The sequence below is a fragment of the Mesoplodon mirus genome (assembly GCF_964341445.2).
Source record: "Mesoplodon mirus genome assembly, chromosome: 1".
Classification (NCBI taxonomy): Eukaryota; Metazoa; Chordata; class Mammalia; order Artiodactyla; family Ziphiidae; genus Mesoplodon; species Mesoplodon mirus.
The window spans coordinates 2,851,890-2,869,884 of NC_138976.1; the positions used below are offsets into that span (position 1 = coordinate 2,851,890).

Sequence of the window (17,995 nt, forward strand, 5' to 3'; positions counted from 1 at the left end):
CAGCAGGAAAGGATGAGAAGGAAGACTTCCTGTAATTGTGTGGATAAGGAAATTGAGCTCTGAGCAGCGCCGGAGGGCCAGGCCTGGTCCTCACTGTAGTCTGGTGCTCTTATCTCCTGACTGCCCACCTCGGGGCAGAGCGGCGTGCAGATGGGGAGGGTCCCGGAGGGGAACCTGGCAGAGGAGGTGGTGGGCCGGTGTTGCCGGAGCCTCGGGCGGGGCAGGGTGGGCGTCTGCAGCCCTGGGAGGGGGCCCAGCTCCCTGCCCAGGGTCCCACATTTGATGAGTGTCAGAGCTGAGATTTGAACCCGGCTCTCGGGATCCCTCTCTGAGGCACTTCCTGCCCAGGGTGCACAGCTTAAGTCCTGGGAGGAGGGGGGATGTGGGGAGAGACATTCCTCGTCCGGGAGGGGCCCAGAGCTGAGCCCGCCCTGCTGGGCCGGGAGATGCCGTGTTTCCTACACAAACAACCAGGGCTGGCTGGAGCAATTTTATTTTTATTTCCTATTTTTACTTCCCCGTTGGCTCTTTTTAGCAACTCTGGGTTAGATAGGCCCACGCCCTCCAGTCTACACCCGGCTTCCTGGCTCGGGCCTGGGGCCTTGGGGAAGCCAAGCGTGTGTGCAAGACCCCGGTTCAGCAGCATGGCTTGCGCACCCTCGGTGGCGGGGAGCTCACTCTCTCCCCAGGTATAGAGTTCTGCAGGGTGGCCCCTTTCCATCCCCTGGGACCAGCCGTGGGGAGTGTGTGGTGGCAGTGGCTGTGCCCCAGCTCATGACTCAGTTTCCTCCCATTCTTGCGTGGTTCTCCGCTGGAAGCTGAGGTTGGGGGTGAGACCTCATGACAGAGGAGAAAGGGTGACCGGTGTGGTGTATCTGCTGGGTGGGGTGGGCCAGGGACATGAGGGTAAATAAATACCCAGTGTTTCTGCCTCTGACTGGCCGGGCAGGGTGCCCCGAGGGGAGGGCTGGGCTTGGCCTCATTCAGACTGTATGGGCCCAGGCCTGACCCTCTGAGGGACCAGCTCTGCCAAGGGGTCGGCCAAGCCCGCCTCCGGGACGGGGAGGGTCTGGCCCGCTAGGTCTTCCTGTGATGGGTGCTGCTGGCTGCGGGGGACATGGAAACCCCAGGTTGGGGGCGTCTCCCCAAGGGCTTACGACCTGGCCTGGGGCGAAGGGGCCCTCGCCTGCCTGCGTGGGCACGGCTGGGCCCTGTGCTGGCATTTGGCGGTTGGGGGTCCTGACCTTGGGGGTCAGACCCGCCGTGGCTCCAGGCCTGGGTGGGGCTGGGGTTCAGGTGGAGGGCCGGTGGGCTGCGGTCCACCAAGTGGCCTGGTGCCAGCCTGTGCCCAGCCCACTGCACTCTCCCTTTGCAGGTGAGGCCCATGTTCAGAGGCCCAGCAGATCCTCGAGGCCACACAGATTGTGGGCGTGGGGCCGCCAGCCCCATGTATTTTGAGGTGCAGAGAACCAGGGTGCCACTGCCGAGGCCCCGCGGGTGCCGGGGCCCCAGAGCCCGAGCTGGGAACGCTGCATCTTGCTGTCTGCCCCAGGCCCTCAGTGGGGAGGCGCTGGGCAGGACTGGCCCAGCCATTATGGCCAAGGGGCAGGGTTTATCCCGGACCTGCTGCGGGCCCGAGCACTTGGCGAGGGGCTGTGAGGTCAGAATAGAAGGCCCATGTGGTCCTGACACTGGGGGGCTGCTTGCCGGGATGGGGACGTGGGACACAGATGTTTGCCACGCAGACGGGTCCATCTCACCAGCGCTCATAGTGTCCATGTCAGAGCATGGACCGGTGAGTCTGGGTGAGACCCCAGCGTGCCGCTGGCACCTGAGGACACAGGGCTCTGCGGGTCAGGAAGGGCTGCCAAGGTGAGTGGGGATGGACAAAGGAAACAAGCTCGGTGGGAAAGCCAGGGCCCGGTGCCGTCCTCCTCTGCACCCAGAGGTGCCCGCTCTGTGCCCGTCACTCCACCTGTTGGCAGGCAGGTGCCAAGCAGCTGGTTGATCCCGGACTCTGTCCTGCTGAGCCTCACTGGTACCTGGGACCCTCTGCCACCCCGTCGGTGCTGGGTGGGCTTCCCAGGCTGGCATGGGCAGCCCCAGCAGTGCCCAGACGTACCTGGTAGGTCTGGGATTCTGACTTGAGGGGCCGGTGCAGGGCGCTGAGGGAGGAACCAGCCTGGCCTCTCTTCTGGCCCTTCCCGCCCTGGCCGGCCCAGCCGGACTCGGCCGTGGCTGTTGCCCTGTGCCAAGGTGGCCTCTCCTCCTGGCGTGAGTGCTGTGGCTGGGGTGATCCTGGAGGTGTCTGGCGGTGCGTGCACGCGTGGCTGCCAGGATTGTGGGGAATCTCTTGATTAGAGGACAGAAAACCGAATCCCGTGGCCCAGGCGGGGGGTGGGGGGCACTTCCTCCCTGGAGAGGCCCTAGAGATTATGGGATTTCTACCCGCCCCGCCCTGGGGAGGTGGCACGAGCAGAGGGCCATCTGGCTGGTGGGGCTGCCTTGTCACTGCTCTGGTGAGGGGTTCCTTCTATGAGCCTGGGAAGCCACGTGTGGGCTGGGTGGCCCTGGCGTGCTGCGGGGGGAGGACGCATGTGCCTGGTTCGGGTCCCCACTCAGCCCTTCGCAGCTGTGTGACCTGGGGCAGCATCTCATTCTCTGGACTTTGTCATCTGTGGAGTGGGGTGATGACACTCACTTCTAGGGTGGTCGTGAGGGTGAACTTAAGGAGGGCCGGAACTTTAGTTCTCGCCAGGGAGCAGGGAAGAGCAGTGGCTGGGGGCCCCCCCCGACCCTCAGTGTCCTCATCTGCAGGCTGGGGAGAGGAGTTTCTGGCTCTGGTGCTGGGGGGGCCTGTGAAGGGCCGCCCCGCGGTGCTCTGCGGCACCCAGTGATGGGCTGGGCCATGGGGGGAGATGCGGGAGTTCTCCCCTGGGAGGAAGTGTTTCCCTGGGAGGGACGGTTTCAGGGACCGCTGGTTCCAGAACCTTCTGGGGCCCAGGAATCTCCCAGGGCCAGGAAGCGAGAGCCGTTGCCAGGTGCAGCCTTGACGCGGACTTGGGGGGTTAAGTCCCTTGTCCAGTCCCCACTGGCCTTTCCTTGCTTAGTGTCCTGGGCAGGGAAGTGTGTTCAGGTGGGTGGCTCTCTGGTGGGCGGGCTCGGGGGACCAGCCCCCCAGCCCCAGCGAGCACGGCCCCAAGCCGTGGAATGGCGTGATTCCGGGTTTGCTTCTTCCTTCAAGCAAAGAGGATCTTTCGAAACTGTGGGAAAGAGCGTTTCCTCCCCAAAGCCGGGTGCGGGCGGGGGCTCGGTCAGCAGATGTGACGTCCCCGGCGCCCTCTTGCCCTTCTGCCCTCCTGCCTGCGACACTCACGGGCCCATTGCCGGCCCTCGTGGCCCCACCAGAGTGGGGTGCTCAGGCCTGTCAGCTCTCCCCCCAGACCTGGCAGTCTCCCTCTGGGGCCCCACTGGCAGAGCAGAGCCCCAAGAGGTCCCTGCTGGGCCGCGCCGTCTGTGTTCCCACCTCTGAGCCTTCGTGCGTGCTGTTCCCTCTGCCCGGCGGGCCCGCCCTGCCCCTGCTCCGATTCTTTGTCCCTGCAGCCTGCTTCCAGTGCCACCCCACCTTGAAACAGTCCCCAGGCCTGCGCCCGACGTCCCCGCCTTCTGAGCGTCCCTGCTCTGTGCCCCAGGAGGGGATCTGGCCAAGCGTGGACTAGTCCACCCTGTCCTGCCCCAGGCCTCCGTGTCCCCGGCCCCAAGTGGGTCCCTTCCAGTGCTGACAAGTGAGAATGTTGTGGCTTACGTCCCGGGGAGGGGGTGCTGGGTCCGGGAGGGCCCTGGCTGTCTCAGCTCCGGTCTGGCCCGGGGGTAGGGGGAGCTGGGCGCCAGCATGCTCAGCTGCCTGCCTGCGCTGCTGGAAGGGGTTGTGATTTGGGTCTCCCCCGCCCCCGCCCCGGGCTCCTGACTCAGCAGCTGCAGGGTGGGGGAGACCGGATTTCTCGACAGAAACCCCGAACCGGGGCACCCATGGCCCAGATTTCTTTTGTGAAGGTGGGAAGTCGAGCCCTAGGTTCCTGCCTGGCTTCCCGGCAGGAGATCGGGTTGGGGCTGGAGCCAGCTCTGGGCTCCGGGGCCCACTGCTCCCGTGGCTCCTGGCCTGCCTTCCTGCCCTGCAGGACCGCCCTTTCCCCTGGGCACCACGCTCTGTGGCTCCGCTGTGCCCGCGGGATGAAGTTCCCACTGCCACCTAGCCCTGCTCTCCTCTGCCCTCCCTGCGCCCCTTTGTCCTCAGGAGCCACGCCTGCTCCCTCCTCTGGGTCCTGCCCATGCGGCCTCTTCACCCTCCAGCTTCCTGCTCTGCTAGGTGTCTGCATATATTAGGCCTCCTGGACGCTCCCCTGGGGTTAGGTCCTCTCCACCCCACAGCCACAGTGCCCGCTGTCCCGTCGCCCTGGAGGCAGTGGTGGATGTGGGCTTAGAGCCCTCATCAGCGTCAGCGCTGGCCCCGTAGTCAGACAGGGGATGTGGCGTTGGGGCGAGCGGGGGAGCGGTGACAGCCATGGAGGGTGGGCCTGCCTCCTGGGGCTCTGGGCCGTGCGGAGAGTTGGGGTCTAGCATTCCCGGGGCCTGTTGCTTAGGCTGCTTGAGCAGGAGGGCTCTCCGCCCCGGGAGAGCATTTGGTGGCTCCTCTTTGCCTGGAAAATGGAAGTGGATGTGCCCCAGGGGGTGAGCGCCCAGTCTTGGCAGGGCCTTGGGCAGAGGCCTCGGTCTCCTTACCTGTCAGGTGGGGATAACCCCTCCCACTGGGGTCCCAGAGCTGCTGTTCGCACAACCTGAGGTTCTGCCCAAGGAATGGGGCTGCTGGGAAGGATGCTGAAAGTTTGGGCCAAATCTGGAGATGGGATTTTCGTGTCCCCTGGGCCGTCAGCGGTGGGGGCACCTGGTAGGCTCAGGGCCCTTCCAGCCATGCCCCGGGGCCAGCATGGAGATGGCCAGCCGGGGGGTTCGGCTCCTGGGGTTGAGAAGCCATTGTCCCTGCCTCAGTGGCCTCCCGCAAGCAGGGGCCAGGGCCACGGGCTTGGGTCTGGTGGGGATGCATCTCTGTTGCTCTGATGTTGTGTTCCTCGCCCGGCCCTTCCTGCAGGGTCTTCATTCAGCGTCTGATAACAGCTCTGGTGTCCCCCCACCCTACGGTGCCCCCAGCATCTGCCACCACCGGCAGTCGCCTGCTTGACCCCTTAAGGTATTTGTGAAACATCGGCCAGGAAAGGCTCTCCCCCGCAGCGGGGAGGGCGAGGCGGGAGAGAACAGTTGAAGCTGAAATTAATTGTGCCGTGTGCTTTTCCTCCCGTCCCCTCACTCTGCTCGCTCGCTGTCAATGCATAATGCGTGACGAGGGGAAGTGAAAAGTAATTAGAGACTCGACTCTCGGCCAGGTTCATTCATGACTAAATCTGGGTCAACTCCTGGCACAGCTGAGCGCGCTGCGCGGTGGGATGGTGGCAGTGCTCCTGCACCTGCTCGGCGGGCTGTGCTCAGACGCCCCTTCCTATGGGAAGCCCTCCTTGATGCCCCCCTTAGGAGGGCCTCCCCCACACCCACGGCCCCATGCCTTGTGCGTCTGATGGTGTCTTTTCCCCATCTGCCCTGTAAGGACCGTGTTGCCAGTAGGGGGCGGCGGCTTGTCGGGGTGGGGCCCGTGGGGGTGACACCCAGAGTGATGTGATGGCGTCGGGCCACACAGCGTCTCCTTGAGGTGCTTGCTCGCTCGTTCTGAAGCACTTGACCCTGATCACACTGTGGTCTTTAAGCCCCTCCCACGCTGCCGTGGTCCTCGGGGTGAAGTCCCAGCCCCGGGCCTGGCTCTCATCCCTGCTCCCGGGGAACCAGCTGTACCGATCTGCTTCCTGTTGCTAGAATGTTCCCAGCGCTTCCCCTGCTCACAGGCTTTGCACATGCTGTTCCTGCCTTGGAATGCCCTTCCCCGGGCCGCACTGCGGCCACTGTTGCTCCTTCCGGTCTCGCATGGGTGTCACCCCCACGGACCCCCGGGCTGCCGTGGCCTTGGCTCCCCTCACTGTCACCCTTGGCCACCCGAGCCTGTTCTTTCCTCCTGAGGCCCTGTGCATCCTGCGAGCGATTAGCTGGCAGGGCTCCTGTCTGTCCCCTGACGGGGGGCACGTGCGCTGGGGCTTCGGGGTTCCCAGGGGCTGTGGGACCTGCCCAACTCCTGGCGCCCCCTCCCCAGGTCTTCAGCGCAGTGGGTGAAGGAAGAACGTGGACGGGGGCAGGGCAGGGCTGGGCTGACCAGGGACGAGCCCCGACTGCTGCTGCCCTGCCCCCTGCCGCCTCCCCGCAGGCTTGTGGAGCCTGGGGTGGTGGGAGGTCTCAGGGCCTCCCCATTGGGATGGTGTCAGGGTGGGGTGATAGCTGGGCCTGCGAGACCCCATGTCATAGCGGGGAAAACAGGTCCGAGGGGAGGTGCTTTGCCTGACTCAAGGCCACTGGGGGAGGTGGGGGAGGTGCTGCCCCTTGGCTGCTCTGGCCAGAGCTGGGCCCTGGGAGAGGACCTTGGCTATGGGGGAGGGCCCTGTGGTGTCGGGGAGGGCCCTGTGGTGGGGGGGGTAGGGTCCTATGGTGGGGGCGTAGGGTCCTATGGTGGGGGGGAAGGTCCTGTGCTGGGGGGGTAGGGCCCTGTGTTGGGGGGGAGGGCCTTGTGCTGAGGGGGGAGGGGCCTTGCTGGGGGGGAGGGCCCTGTGGTGGGGGGGTGGGGTCCTATGCTGGGGGCGTAGGGTCCTATGGTGGGGGGGAAGGCCCTGTGCTGGGGGGGTAGGGCCCTGTGTTGGGGGGGAGGGCCCTGTGCTGAGGGGGGAGGGGCCTTGCTGGGGGGGAGGGCCCTGTGGTGGGGGGGTAGGGTCCTATGCTGGGGGCGTAGGGTCCTATGGTGGGGGGGAAGGCCCTGTGCTGGGGGGGTAGGGCCCTGTGTTGGGGGGGAGGGCCTTGTGCTGAGGGGGGAGGGGCCTTGCTGGGGGGGAGGGCCCTGTGGTGGGGGGGTAGGGTCCTATGCTGGGGGCGTAGGGTCCTATGGTGGGGGGGAAGGCCCTGTGCTGGGGGGGTAGGGCCCTGTGTTGGGGGGGAGGGCCCTGTGCTGGGGGCGGAGGGGCCTGTGCTGAGGGGGGAGGTTCCTTGCTGGGGGGGAGGGCCCTGTGGTGGGGGGGGTAGGGTCCTGTGCTTGGGGAGAGGGCCCTGTGCTGGGGGGAGGGCCCTGTGCTGAGTGGGGAGGGTCCTGTGCTGGGGGGAGGGTCCTGTGCTGTGAAGAGGAGCCCTGGCTGGCTGTGGGGAGGGTCAGGGGCCGGCACTGGGGAGGCGACAGGCAGGTGGAGGTGGGGTGGGAGCCTGGGTTTCACCCTGGGACAGACTGCGTGGAGTGGCTGCATGCAGTGCAGGGCAGAGAAAGAGTTAAAGGCTGAGGGAAGTAATAATGTGTCTAATTTTTCTGTGTGATTTAATAAAAACGTAAATTACTGGGTGGAGGACGCCCCGCCCCCTGCCATGGTGTTGACCGAGATTAACTGTGGGCTGGGGGTGGTCAGCCTGCATTTGTCTGCGTCCCCAAGCAGAGCCTGGTGCCTCCATCGTCCCAGGGGCAGACAGCGCGCCCTCCACCCGGATGGAGGGGAGCTGGGGGGCGGGGGGTGGCCGTCGCAGTGTCGGGCCGTCCGCTGAGCAGGAGGGCCCTGGAGGAGCCTTCCGTGGCCGAGTTGCTCAGAGCCGGGCTCCCCTCTGACCTCCACACCCCCACGTCCAGAGGAGCACGGGGCCTACGGTGATGATGGCCGAGTCGTGGGTACGTGGGATGACGCTTGAGGTGAGGCCGTAGGACGAGAAGGGGCAGCCAGGCAGAGACGGGAAGGAAGAGCTTTCCCAGCCGCGGGGGCAGCATGTGCAAAGGCCCTGAGGTGGGAGTGAGCCTGGCCTGGGCAGGTCAGCGCAGAGGCTGGTGTTGGATGGCGGTGAGGTGGGACAGCGGTAGTGCCGGGAGGGGCAGAGCCACGTGGGCTCCAGTGGGGCTCTGGGCCTGTCCCACAGCAGAGGGAAGCCCTGGCCGCTGGTGAGACCGGGCCCAGGGGCAGGGGTGGGGTCCTGAGTCCCTGAGGAGGTGGCGGCTGTGGGGATGGGGGAGTGGGTGGGTCTGGGCTGCAGTTAAAGCCACACCCAACAGGCCAGGGCTGGGGGCTCTGGGAATTGGGGTGCCCGCGAGGTTTGGTGAGAGGTGGTGCTGTTTGTGGGGGGCTTGGCGGGGGAGGAGGCCGGAGTCCCGGGTGGTCAGTGAGGCCACACAGGGCCGCGTGGAGATTGGAAGAGCCGGGGACGCTGACGCCCGGTCTTGGGAGAGAGACTTGGGAATCTGGGGCCTGTGGTCAGAACGTGGAATGTTCTCGGTGCAGCATTTGGTCAGCATGAGTGGGGGCTCGAGGGTGGGAACAGGCGGTAGGGCAGTCAGAGTGGCCTTTGCTGGTGTGGGGAGCACAGCATCCGTGGCGGGGTGGGTGCTCGGCAGTGAGCTCCGAATGGGAGTGAGGGTGCTCTCTGAGCTCAGGGCGGCTGTGGGAGGGCCCTGCTGCAGGTCAGGGTTGGTCATGGCTGGGGAGCCACGTGCTGATGTCGGGGACTGTTGATCCCTTCTTGTCTGTGGGACTCCCCCTGACCCCGGTGCTCACCTGTCTTCCTGAGATGGGCCACTCCTGCACATCCAGACCCTCTCCCTGTCCTGGGGTCCATCTGCTGTCAGGTGTCCAGTGCCACCAGGACGCCTCCCAGGGATGCTGGATGCTGGGGCAGGGGGCAGCTGGGACCTGGGTGGGGGGCTCACAGCCCCTGAGTGAGAGTAGAATTCTGAGCGTGGTGCCCAAACGCCGGCCCCCCGGCCTCCAGGAGCAGCTGCTCCTGGACTGCAGTAGGGCTGCGCCCCGGACGCCAGCTCCGCCCAGCATCAGTGGGGGCTGCGGTGTAGTGCCAGCGGGCAGAGAGGCTCCGGGGAGGGGGCAGGCGTGTTGGAGACCCAGTTCTGTCGCAGGCAGTGAAGGGAGTGCCTGTGCTGAGGTGGTGGGTGGTGTTTGGGGTCGCGCCGCCGCCAGGCAGGGACCTGCACTGCCCCTGGACTCGTGGTGGGGATGGGGGTCCCCTGAGCGCTGCCCCGGCCCAGGAGGGGCCCGCATGGAGGCTCTCCTGGGAGAGGGGGCTGGCTGGGCCTGGAGCTGCCGCCTGCCCCCACCCGTGATGCCATGTCCAGACGCCTGCTTGGGCAGCTCTGGGCAGGGAGTGACCCGGCCCAGGTGGAGGGCTTGGTGGGCTTGGGGAGTGGGGAGTGGGGGGCATCCCTGATGGGGCAGGAGAGAGCAGACAGGGACTGGCCTGTCTGCCCGGGGAGGCTCTGAGGTTGGGGGCTGGTGTCTTGGGGTTAAGGAGCCTGGCCAGGGAGGGGGTGAGGGAGAAGCAGCCCCCTCTGGTGGGCTGTGTGCTGGTGGGCTGAGACCTGACCCGGGGGCCGCGGGTGACACCGATGCCCACATGAGGTTTGATGTCTCAGGGTCTGTGGGACCGAGCGGGCCGTGTCTCTTGGTGTCAGGCTGCTGCAGCTGGGGGTGGTGGCCACAGGGAGTGGGCCGGAGCCCGCGGCCTCTCGGTCCCTGGGGCTCATTATGTGCAGGGAGCGTTAGGGGACGGGGACCAGAGTCTAGGTGAGTGTGGGCGGGCTGGGCTGGCGACATCGGAGGCCCCATGCTGGGCTGTTTGGGATCTTCCGTCCCCTCTGAGGCTGTCTGTATCTCCGTGTCTGAGAATTTGGCTACATTCACTTTGAGTGTGTATCTAGGGTGTGGATACACACGTGATCTGCACGTGATCCCCCGGGGCCGAGCTCCTGGGCCGTGCCCACCCAGGACGGCTGCTCAGAGGCGGGCACTGCAGCTGGCTCAGGGGGTCGGGCAGGGACGCAGCTGGCGGCTGGCTGACAGCACACACCAGCGTTCTGCCCGTAACACTGTCCCCCTCCTGCACTGCTGGGCCCCCTTCCCCGGGCCCTGGACTCACGCCTCTGTCCAGGGTACGCGCGGGTCCAGGGTCAGGAAGAGTGGCTGCACCAGATGGCTGGGCGGGCGCATCTGCCCAGTGATCTCAGGAGAGGCTGTGCTGATCGCAGGCTTTGATTAAACGACCTGTCCAGGCCGGCTGGGCAGCTGGTCAGTGTCAGGCTCGCACGGCAGGATGCGTGGAAGCTGCCCAGTGCTGCAGGGGTGGGGGAGGGAGGGGGAGGTGGGAGGCGATGGGCCTTCTAGAGCCCGGTGGGGGGGCTGGCACTGCAGGGTGGAGGGCCAAACACACCACTGGCGTTAGAGACCCCCGGCTCCTCTGAGCCTCAGTTCCCGCATCTGTCGAGGAGGCTGCCCATCCTGGTCTCGCAGCTGGTGGTGCGGAGGCCCACGGGTGGCGGGTCAGCGGCTGGGGGTTCTCCGGGGCTGCCTGTGGCGGGGTCATGCTCCTCAGAGGCCCGTGGTTTCCGTCCAGGGTCTTTCCCTGCGGAGGGCACAGCGGGCAGCCGGCCAACTGCCCAGGATGGATGATGCCAGGCCCACGGATGTGTCCTCTGGCCGTGCTCACCGTGTGGCCTGCGCAGGAAACTGAAGGACCTTGTCGCGGGGCCCGGCCCGGCCCGGCCTGGCGGCCTTGTTCACCCCGCCTCCCGCCCAGGGGCTGCTCAGCTGGAACGTTTTCATCCTCTGTTCGGAGGCAGGCGGGAAGGAGGTGGGCCGGGGTCCCCGCCCTCCCCGCTGCACTTGGGGACGCATTCCGGGGAGCTGCGAGTCCTGGGACCCCCCTCGCCGGCTCCGCGTCCTCATCTGTACTGTGCGCGGTGGCTCTGTGAGGGGGCAGGGGCTGTGCTGCCACCGCCAGAGGCTGAGTGTCACATGCCTTTCTCACCTGGCTGTTCCCGTGTTCCTCGGTGAGGGTGGGCAGACGCCCTGGGAGGGCGGCCAGGGCCTCTCCGCTCCGCTTTAGTGTCCCCGCCTGTAAAACGGGGGGCAGCCGACTTAACCATCATAAGAAGCGTTTGCAGCCTTGAGGTATAAATGCCTGATCGTGAGGAAATGCTGGCGTTAGGGGCTGGGCCTCTGATGTTGCGCTTAGGCAACGACAGTGCTGGGGACAGAGCTGGTTCTCCTGGAGCAGGTTGGACTGGCCCTGGAGGTCCAGACATGGCAGGGCTGGGACCAGGAGGCCTAGGGGGACATTGCTGGTGACCTTGGGCCCCCGTGTCCCCCTCCAAGGAGTCGCCCCCCGGAGGCCCCCCCCCCAGCAGTGGAGTTTGTGGTGCACCCAGGGCAGGGCGCAGGGGACGGAAGAGCCTGTGGCCCAGGCGGTGACAGGGTGCTGGCTGCGGGGCGGGCAGGTGTCCAGCCCCCGCCTTGACCTCATCACCCCAAACTCGGTGTCCTCCCAGCTCGGGGAGCCCCTGGAGAGGCCAGGGATCCTACACCTTGGGAAACGTGATCCCCTCCCTGGCCTGTGAATATTTCATCAGCGGATTAAAAATTGAAGCTGAACCTTCGTCCCCTGCTCCGAGAGGGTGGAGGAGGGGCGCTGGCTCTGTTTCAGGCCCGTCTGAGTATTTTTTTTTTGATGATGGAGCCTCGTCAATTAGAAAATGACACTGCTGTTTAAAATGCCGTTCTGCGGCCCTCTTTAATTAAAGCCGAGGTGTAACAGCCAATGTGGAGCCGTGAATGAATTTTTAAGCATCAAAATGAGAGGTGAACAGCGCCCAGCGGGGTTTGTGAGAGTGGGTGCGCGGGGGCCTTGGGGAGGTCTGTGGAGGCCACGCAGAGGCTGTGGCCCTGGCCTCTTGGGGGCGGGGTGTGTGTGGCTGGCGTGTGTTGGTGGGGTCGTCTGGTCTGTATGTGGCGGGGTGGGGGGTGGTAGACTCTGGTCTCTGTGTGCCCATGTTTGAGTGTGCACTTGTGTCAGGACGGGGTGAGCCTGGGAGGCTGAGGTCTGGCTCCCTGTTGGTCAGGAGGCCTGATTTGTGGGGAGTTGGAGCCCTGATGGCCCCGGAGGAGGGTCCCAGGAGTGATGCGTGAGGGGCTTGGGTGCAGCCAGGGGACAGTGTTCTGGGCTTGAGGGCCGAGGGATCGAGGGCCTGGTCCCAGGGCTGCAGTGGGCTTTGGGCCTGCCCAGGTGTGTGATGGGTACGTGGCGAGACAGGGGGCAGGTGAGCCGCCCCCAGGCCTCCCGGGCCGTGGGGCAGCCTGGACGTGGATGGACCCTGCCACTGCTGACGGGAGGGTTGAACACCCGGCGGGGCTGGGCTGGGGGATCCCGCCAGGCCTGGTGGCTGCTCGCCAGGGCCCTCAGGGGTGCATCAGGGCCCGCGGGTGCATCTCGGGCACCAGGGAGGGCGCAGGGGTCCTACTCTGGGTCCACAGACGGGTGGCCCAGGGCTTGGCAGCACCGCCCTGCCCCTCCCCACCTCACCTCTGCCCAGCAGCAGGCAGAGGTGGCCGTGCGCCCAGAGCAGACCGTGCGAGGCTAAGTGTCTGGACCACCCAGCCTCCAGCCACCCTCTGCTGGGCCTCCCTTGTTTTCCTTTGGCGGGGCCGGCGCTGATCCCCGGCTGCCGGCGGGCGCTGGGGGCCGTGTGCCCCAGCCACATCCTGCAGCTACCTCCTGACTTGGCGGCGGTTTCCCCTGAGAAACAGAGTCAGGGTGCGGGTGTCATGGGGTTGACCGAGGGGCCGAGTGCGGGGCCAGCACAGGGAGTGGCTCCATGTCGGTCCTTAGCATCCCCTGCACGTCGTATGGGGCGTAGAGAGGGGCGCAGTCCTCTGGGAGAACGAGGTGCCCGCTCCGTTTGCGCGTCCCAGGGGTCAGAGGCAGCTGCGTGGGCTGGAGCACCTTGGGTACGTCTGCCCCATCTGCTCATCTTCCCCGGCCCAGGGCAACGGGTCTCAGGACGGTCTCCCCCGTCTTCCTTGTCTCCTGGGGGAGGGGGCCCCCACTTCCTAGCGTGGGCACTGTGTTGCACCCGGGGAGGCAGAGGGCAGTTCGCGCCCTGGGTTCTCCCCATGCTGTCGGGCTGGGACCCGGGCGCGTGGGCTGGGAGGGTGAGTGGACTGGCCGGGGCCCTCCAGTGTCTGCCGAGTTGGATCCCCGCTTTGGCACTGGCAGGAGGGGCTGGGGCTGCCGGGGTGGCGGGGAGGGGTGGGCCCACAGCCAGCATTCTGGGGCCCGAGGAGACGAGGGCAGACATTGGCCTGAGCCGGCTCTGCTGGGGAGAGGGCGTGTTTATTTTCTTAGACGGATTTAAAGGCTGCTGGAATTGTGCTCACTAAGGTCCCCAGAAGGTGGAATTTCTGACAGCCCTGGGTGTGGGAGGCCTGGGCCTGGTGGACAGAAGTGGAGGGGGATCTGGCGGCCTGGGCTGCATGTGTGTGCATGTGTGCAAGTGGGCACGTGTGTGTGCATGTGTTCGTGCTGCCTGTGTGTACACGCAGGAGCGTTAGGCTGGTCTCCCTTCACGTGGCCACCCTGGACATGCCCCCCTTTCAGCAAACCTTCCCTTGTGTTCAGAAGAATTCAGACTCTACTAAGTGATGCCCTGTCAGCTTCTTGGAACCTGTGTGTCCCCAGTGTGTCCAGCTGGGCCTTCCGGTCCTCCTGAAGGTGGTGGCCTGGATACAGCCCTCCTACTCCAGACCAGTGGGTCGTCTGCCCTCCCGCCAACCCCTTCCCAGGGCAGGAGGGCTGAGGCGCCCTCTGGGCAGTGATGCCAGGCCTCGGGAAGGGAAGGGGCCATTTCTCCCTGAAGCCTTCCGGTCCCTCTAGAAGGTGGTTTGTTTCCAGGGCTGGGTGTACCTGTTTGGCAAGCCGAGCCATCTGTGACCTGGCATGCCTGACGTCTCCCTGATGATGTGGGAAAGACTCACGGACAGCTCCAAACACATCTCCAAGCCACGCTGAGGGTGCTCTTAGGAAGCTGTGTCTGCAGTTTGGGGCAGTGTTCCACAGGTGCTGCAGGGAATGGGGTTGGGTGAGCAAGAGGGGCTGTCTCGGGGAGCAGAGGTCACCAGGCCCCTGGAGCAGGGACTCAGGTCTGCCCCAGCCCCCAGGCCCCAGCCCGCAGGCCTCCCTGGCTGACTGATCGTGGCCGCTAGGGGCTCAGCGGGAGAAGTTCTGGGGCTTCGGAGAGGTGCAGCGATGCGAGCAGGGAGACCAGGGGCAGGAGGGGCGCGTGCCGCGCCGTTGCCATCCTGGGTCTGCCGGCGTCCGCAGCTAATAGGATTGAGCTCGGTCACCAGGAGCCGAATGACGAGGCCGTGTCCGTGGTCATCACGCCTCCAGGATTTTTCGCCGATGCCGCCGCACGTTACCCTGCATCCTCCCTCCTTGAACAGCTGGCGGGAGAGGGCCTGAGGGATTTGTGAAATTGACCCGGGCGGAGCTGCTCACGCTGGCTGCCCTAACCCCAACCCTAACCCTAACCCTAACCCTAACCCTCCCTGCCTTGCCCTCCTTTGAAAGCAGGGGAGCCTTCAGAACTGCCGCTGTCCAGGCCACGCCCTGGACCAATTAGATCAGCAGCCTTGGGGGCCGGGCCTGGGCACTGGGGCTTTTCAGCAGCCCCTGGGTGACGCTGACATGCAGGCATCATCCGGGCCAGGTGCTCCCCAGTGTCCTTCCTGTAACTCCGTGTGTGTGTGTGTGTGTGTGTGTGTGTGTGTGTGTGTGTGTGTGTCTGTGTCTTCCCAGGAGATTATTTTATTTTATTTTATTTTATTTTTGCGGTACGCGGGCTTCTCACTGTCATGGCCTCTCCTGTTGCGGAGCACAGGCTCCAGACGCACAGGCTCAGCGGTCATGGCTCACGGGCCCAGCCGCTCCGCGGCGTGTGGGATCTTCCTGGACCGGGGCACGAACCCGCGTCCCCGGCATCGGCAGGTGGACTCTCAACCACGGCGCCACCAGGGAAGCCCTTCCCAGGAGATTTAAATCTTCAGGAGCTCTGTTGTTGGTCTGGGTCAGACGTGGCCCCATGTCCCGGGCCCTCCACGCTCTGCAGGTGATGCTTCTCTGAGTCCCTGATCTGTGGCTCCCGTCCCGCAGACCTTTGCACGCTGACCTCCCTGACAGTGCCCGTGGGCCTTCCAGGGCCGGTGATGGGCGTGGGCATGTAGGGACTGAGGCCACTAGGAAGTCTCCACTGGTAGGTGGGGAGCCTGCCTCAGTGTTGTGGGGTGTTCGGGCCAGAGGGACCCCCCAGAGACTGGCTCCCCTGCTCTCAGGAAGCTGCGTGAGCAGGGTGTCTGTTCCAGGAGCGCCCGGGACCCGTGATGGCAGGAGGGCCGTGCATCCTTTCTCCTGCCCGGGTTGGCCTTCGGGGTTCAGGGTGGGGCTGGGGCCGGCCACCCCCTCCCTGTAGGCAGGAGCCCTCCCCTGTGCCTGGCTCCCCTCTGCCTCTTTCTGCCCTGGCGTCCGCCCTCACCTGGGGAAGGGCAGGCCCGGGTCCCAGGCTCTGTGGGTGGGTCCCCCGGGTCAGTGCGAGCAGTGCCAGGCGGGCTGGGCATCTGAGCCCCCCAGCTGGGCCAGGCGGCCGGTCTGACTTGTAGGGGGCAGGGAGCCCTAGCAACTGAAAGGCAGATGGTGAAGACCAGCTGGACCCTCGTCCGGGGTCAGGAAGATGTTGGGCACCTCCCCCCACCCCGCCCGTCTCAGTTTCCTGATCTGCCCTCGGGAGGCCGGGAAGGTGAACGGTGCTCATGGCACAGCCAGCCGTGGGAATCACTGCTTGTCAGTTTTGGTTAATCTTCCCTTGTTTGGGCTTCACCTCTCGGGTGGGGTGGGAAGGGAGAGGCACAGGCCCAGAGTTCGGGGGCCAGCAGAGCCCGAGAGGAGGGATGGGGTGGCGGCTACCCGCAGAGAGGTTTGCAAAGCGTCCTCTGTGGCCAGGGCTGAGTGCTGCGAGGTCTGGGAGGCCCGGACCCTGCCCCCCTGAGGGTGGGGGAAGTACCGGCCTCTGCCCTCGCTCTGTTCTCCAGCCTGAAGGGCGGTGGGTCCTTGCAACACTGCAGAGGCAGGTAGAGACCTGGCCCGTTGTGCAAGCTGCAGCCGTGCGGGGAATTCCTCCCAGGGCCCTGGCTCTGCCCTGCCCTGGAGTCTGCATTTTTTGGAAAGCTTTGTGGCTCCCTGGTCTCAGGGGAGCAGAGGCTGTGAGGGTGTCAGCCTGAGGGTGGCAGATAAGGGTGTCAGCCTGAGGGTGTCAGATAAGCCCTTGGGGGGGTGGTTTGACCACAGCCAGGTTTGGGGGACGAGGTCTGGGATGGCTGCTGGACCTGGATGCCTCCGAAGAGAGGCAGGGTTGTGTCCCCACGGGGAGCCAGAGCGGGGCCCATCAGAGCTCTCGCTGTGGGAGCTGGGCTCAGGCTGTCCCAGGCCAGGCCTCATTTTCCTGGTGACCGGGGAAGCATGAGCCCTGCTGGCCTTTGCTCCTTCCCTGCCACCCCAGGCGGGCTGGGACGGGCTGGGGGCCTTCTCGGGAGACCGACCCTCCTTCGCCCAGCTTCCCTGCCCCAACCCTGTGGGGCTGGGTAGGCTGGTCCCGGGTGGGCGGCACAGCGTCAGGCTTTTGGGTGTGCCCCAACTGGGGAGCAGGGGGCCCGTGGGCAAGTTACTCAAGCACTCCGAGCCTTGGTTTCTTCATCACTGAAATGGAGAGAATAAAGCGCTGCTTCACTGGGTCTCTGTAGGGTGGGTGGGAACGGTCTGGCTCTCGCTGGGAAGGTGGCGCACGTGGCGGTGCGGTCTGGGGTCCCCAGGCCTGGCCTCGGGCCAGGCTTGCCATCTGGGTGTGAGAAAAGATCCCTGGCGGGTGGGCGGGCCACGGGGCGCGAGGGTCCCCACGGCGGGCACCTCTTCAAGCCCGCCCCCCAGCCCTGCTGATGAGGGAGGGGACCCTGTGCACAGAGGAGGCTGGCGGGGAGTGGGGCCCTCCCCGCCCCCAAGTGACAGCCCTGCGTGCCAGGGGCGCATGGGGGTGCCGGGGGTGCACGGGGATGATCCTGTTCGTGGCTCTCGGACGAGACACCGCTGGGCTTCAGTCGGGGATGCTGGACTTTCTCATCAGGGTCCTGCTGAGGCGAGGGTCACAGCTCGGCTGGCGGCACGTGTGCCCACACGGCCGGGAAAGGCCTCCCCTAGCCCGGGGCCTGCTCAGCCCCGACCCTGATAGAGGGTGTCTCCCGGGGCCCCCTCACCTGCCTCCATCCCCACCCAGCAGCCTCAGGGCCCGAGCCGGGCTGGGGAGCAGAAACGAGACACAAAGCAAAGCAAAAATCCGCCCCCAGTCCCCCCATCCCGCACCTCCGCCTGCTTATCTGCGGCCCCGCGGCCTGTTGCAATCGCTCGCTGGGGGCCGGGTTGCGTAACGCGTTGGAGCAGATAGTCGCCCGGTGCTGGGTCGTCCGGGGCAGTTGGACGGGTTTGGATCTGGCGCCTGGTGGAGGGCCTGCTCCCCGGGAGGAGAAACCAGCCAGAGTCGGCTGCTGCGGGACACGCCTGCACCCTCCTCCCCGCTCCCCCGGCCCCGTCCTGGGGAAAAGCGGGCTCTGTGGGGCTGGGGAGAGGCCTGCACAGAGCTGGGGCTCGCCTCAGCCCCTGTCCTGCAGCTGTGTGACGTCAGGCCCTTCCCGCCTCGGTTTCCTCCTGGGCCCGGGGGTGGGGTTGGAGGAGGGGGTCTGTCCACAGGAGTTGTGCCAGGCTCGGGACGGCTGGGTCAAGGGGAGGGCGGGAGCTGCTGAGGCCCTGGTGACCCCACGCCCGCCAGGCCCCCTGAGGCCCGGGGATGCAGTGGTGGACGCGGTTCTGAGCGGCGTTTAGGGAGGGAATGCTCTACCCAAGCAGAAGTCGGGTTTCTGTTAGCCAGAACCTCCCAGGACACAGA

The 17,995-nt window shown here is 66.0% G+C and overlaps 2 protein-coding genes across 3 annotated transcripts in view; one reads left to right on the forward strand and one right to left on the reverse strand.

The window, feature by feature from the left end:
• The window catches only part of RXRA (retinoid X receptor alpha), a 99,108-nt gene that overhangs the window by 14,269 nt on the left and 66,844 nt on the right, over nt 1-17,995 (forward strand). The window contains exon 1 of one of the 2 annotated variants that reach the window (XM_082624069.1): nt 5,147-5,245. The exons of the other annotated variant lie outside the window; for it this stretch is intronic. The gene's annotated coding sequence lies outside the window, so the exon portion shown is untranslated. Of the gene's footprint in view, nt 1-5,146; nt 5,246-17,995 lie in introns of those variants that run through there. 2 annotated transcript variants of the gene reach the window in all.
• On the reverse strand, nt 8,996-17,622 carry LOC309809924 (uncharacterized protein; the record flags this gene model as incomplete). The annotated part of the gene is made up of 8 exons (XM_082631505.1): nt 16,067-17,622; nt 15,542-15,685; nt 13,915-14,070; nt 10,487-11,070; nt 10,221-10,290; nt 9,893-10,012; nt 9,544-9,641; nt 8,996-9,383 (listed from the first exon to the last, which is right to left on the reverse strand). The coding sequence occupies exons 1-8, from the start codon at nt 16,217-16,219 to the stop codon at nt 8,996-8,998; spliced, it is 1,713 nt and encodes a 570-aa protein (XP_082487631.1). The 5' UTR covers nt 16,220-17,622.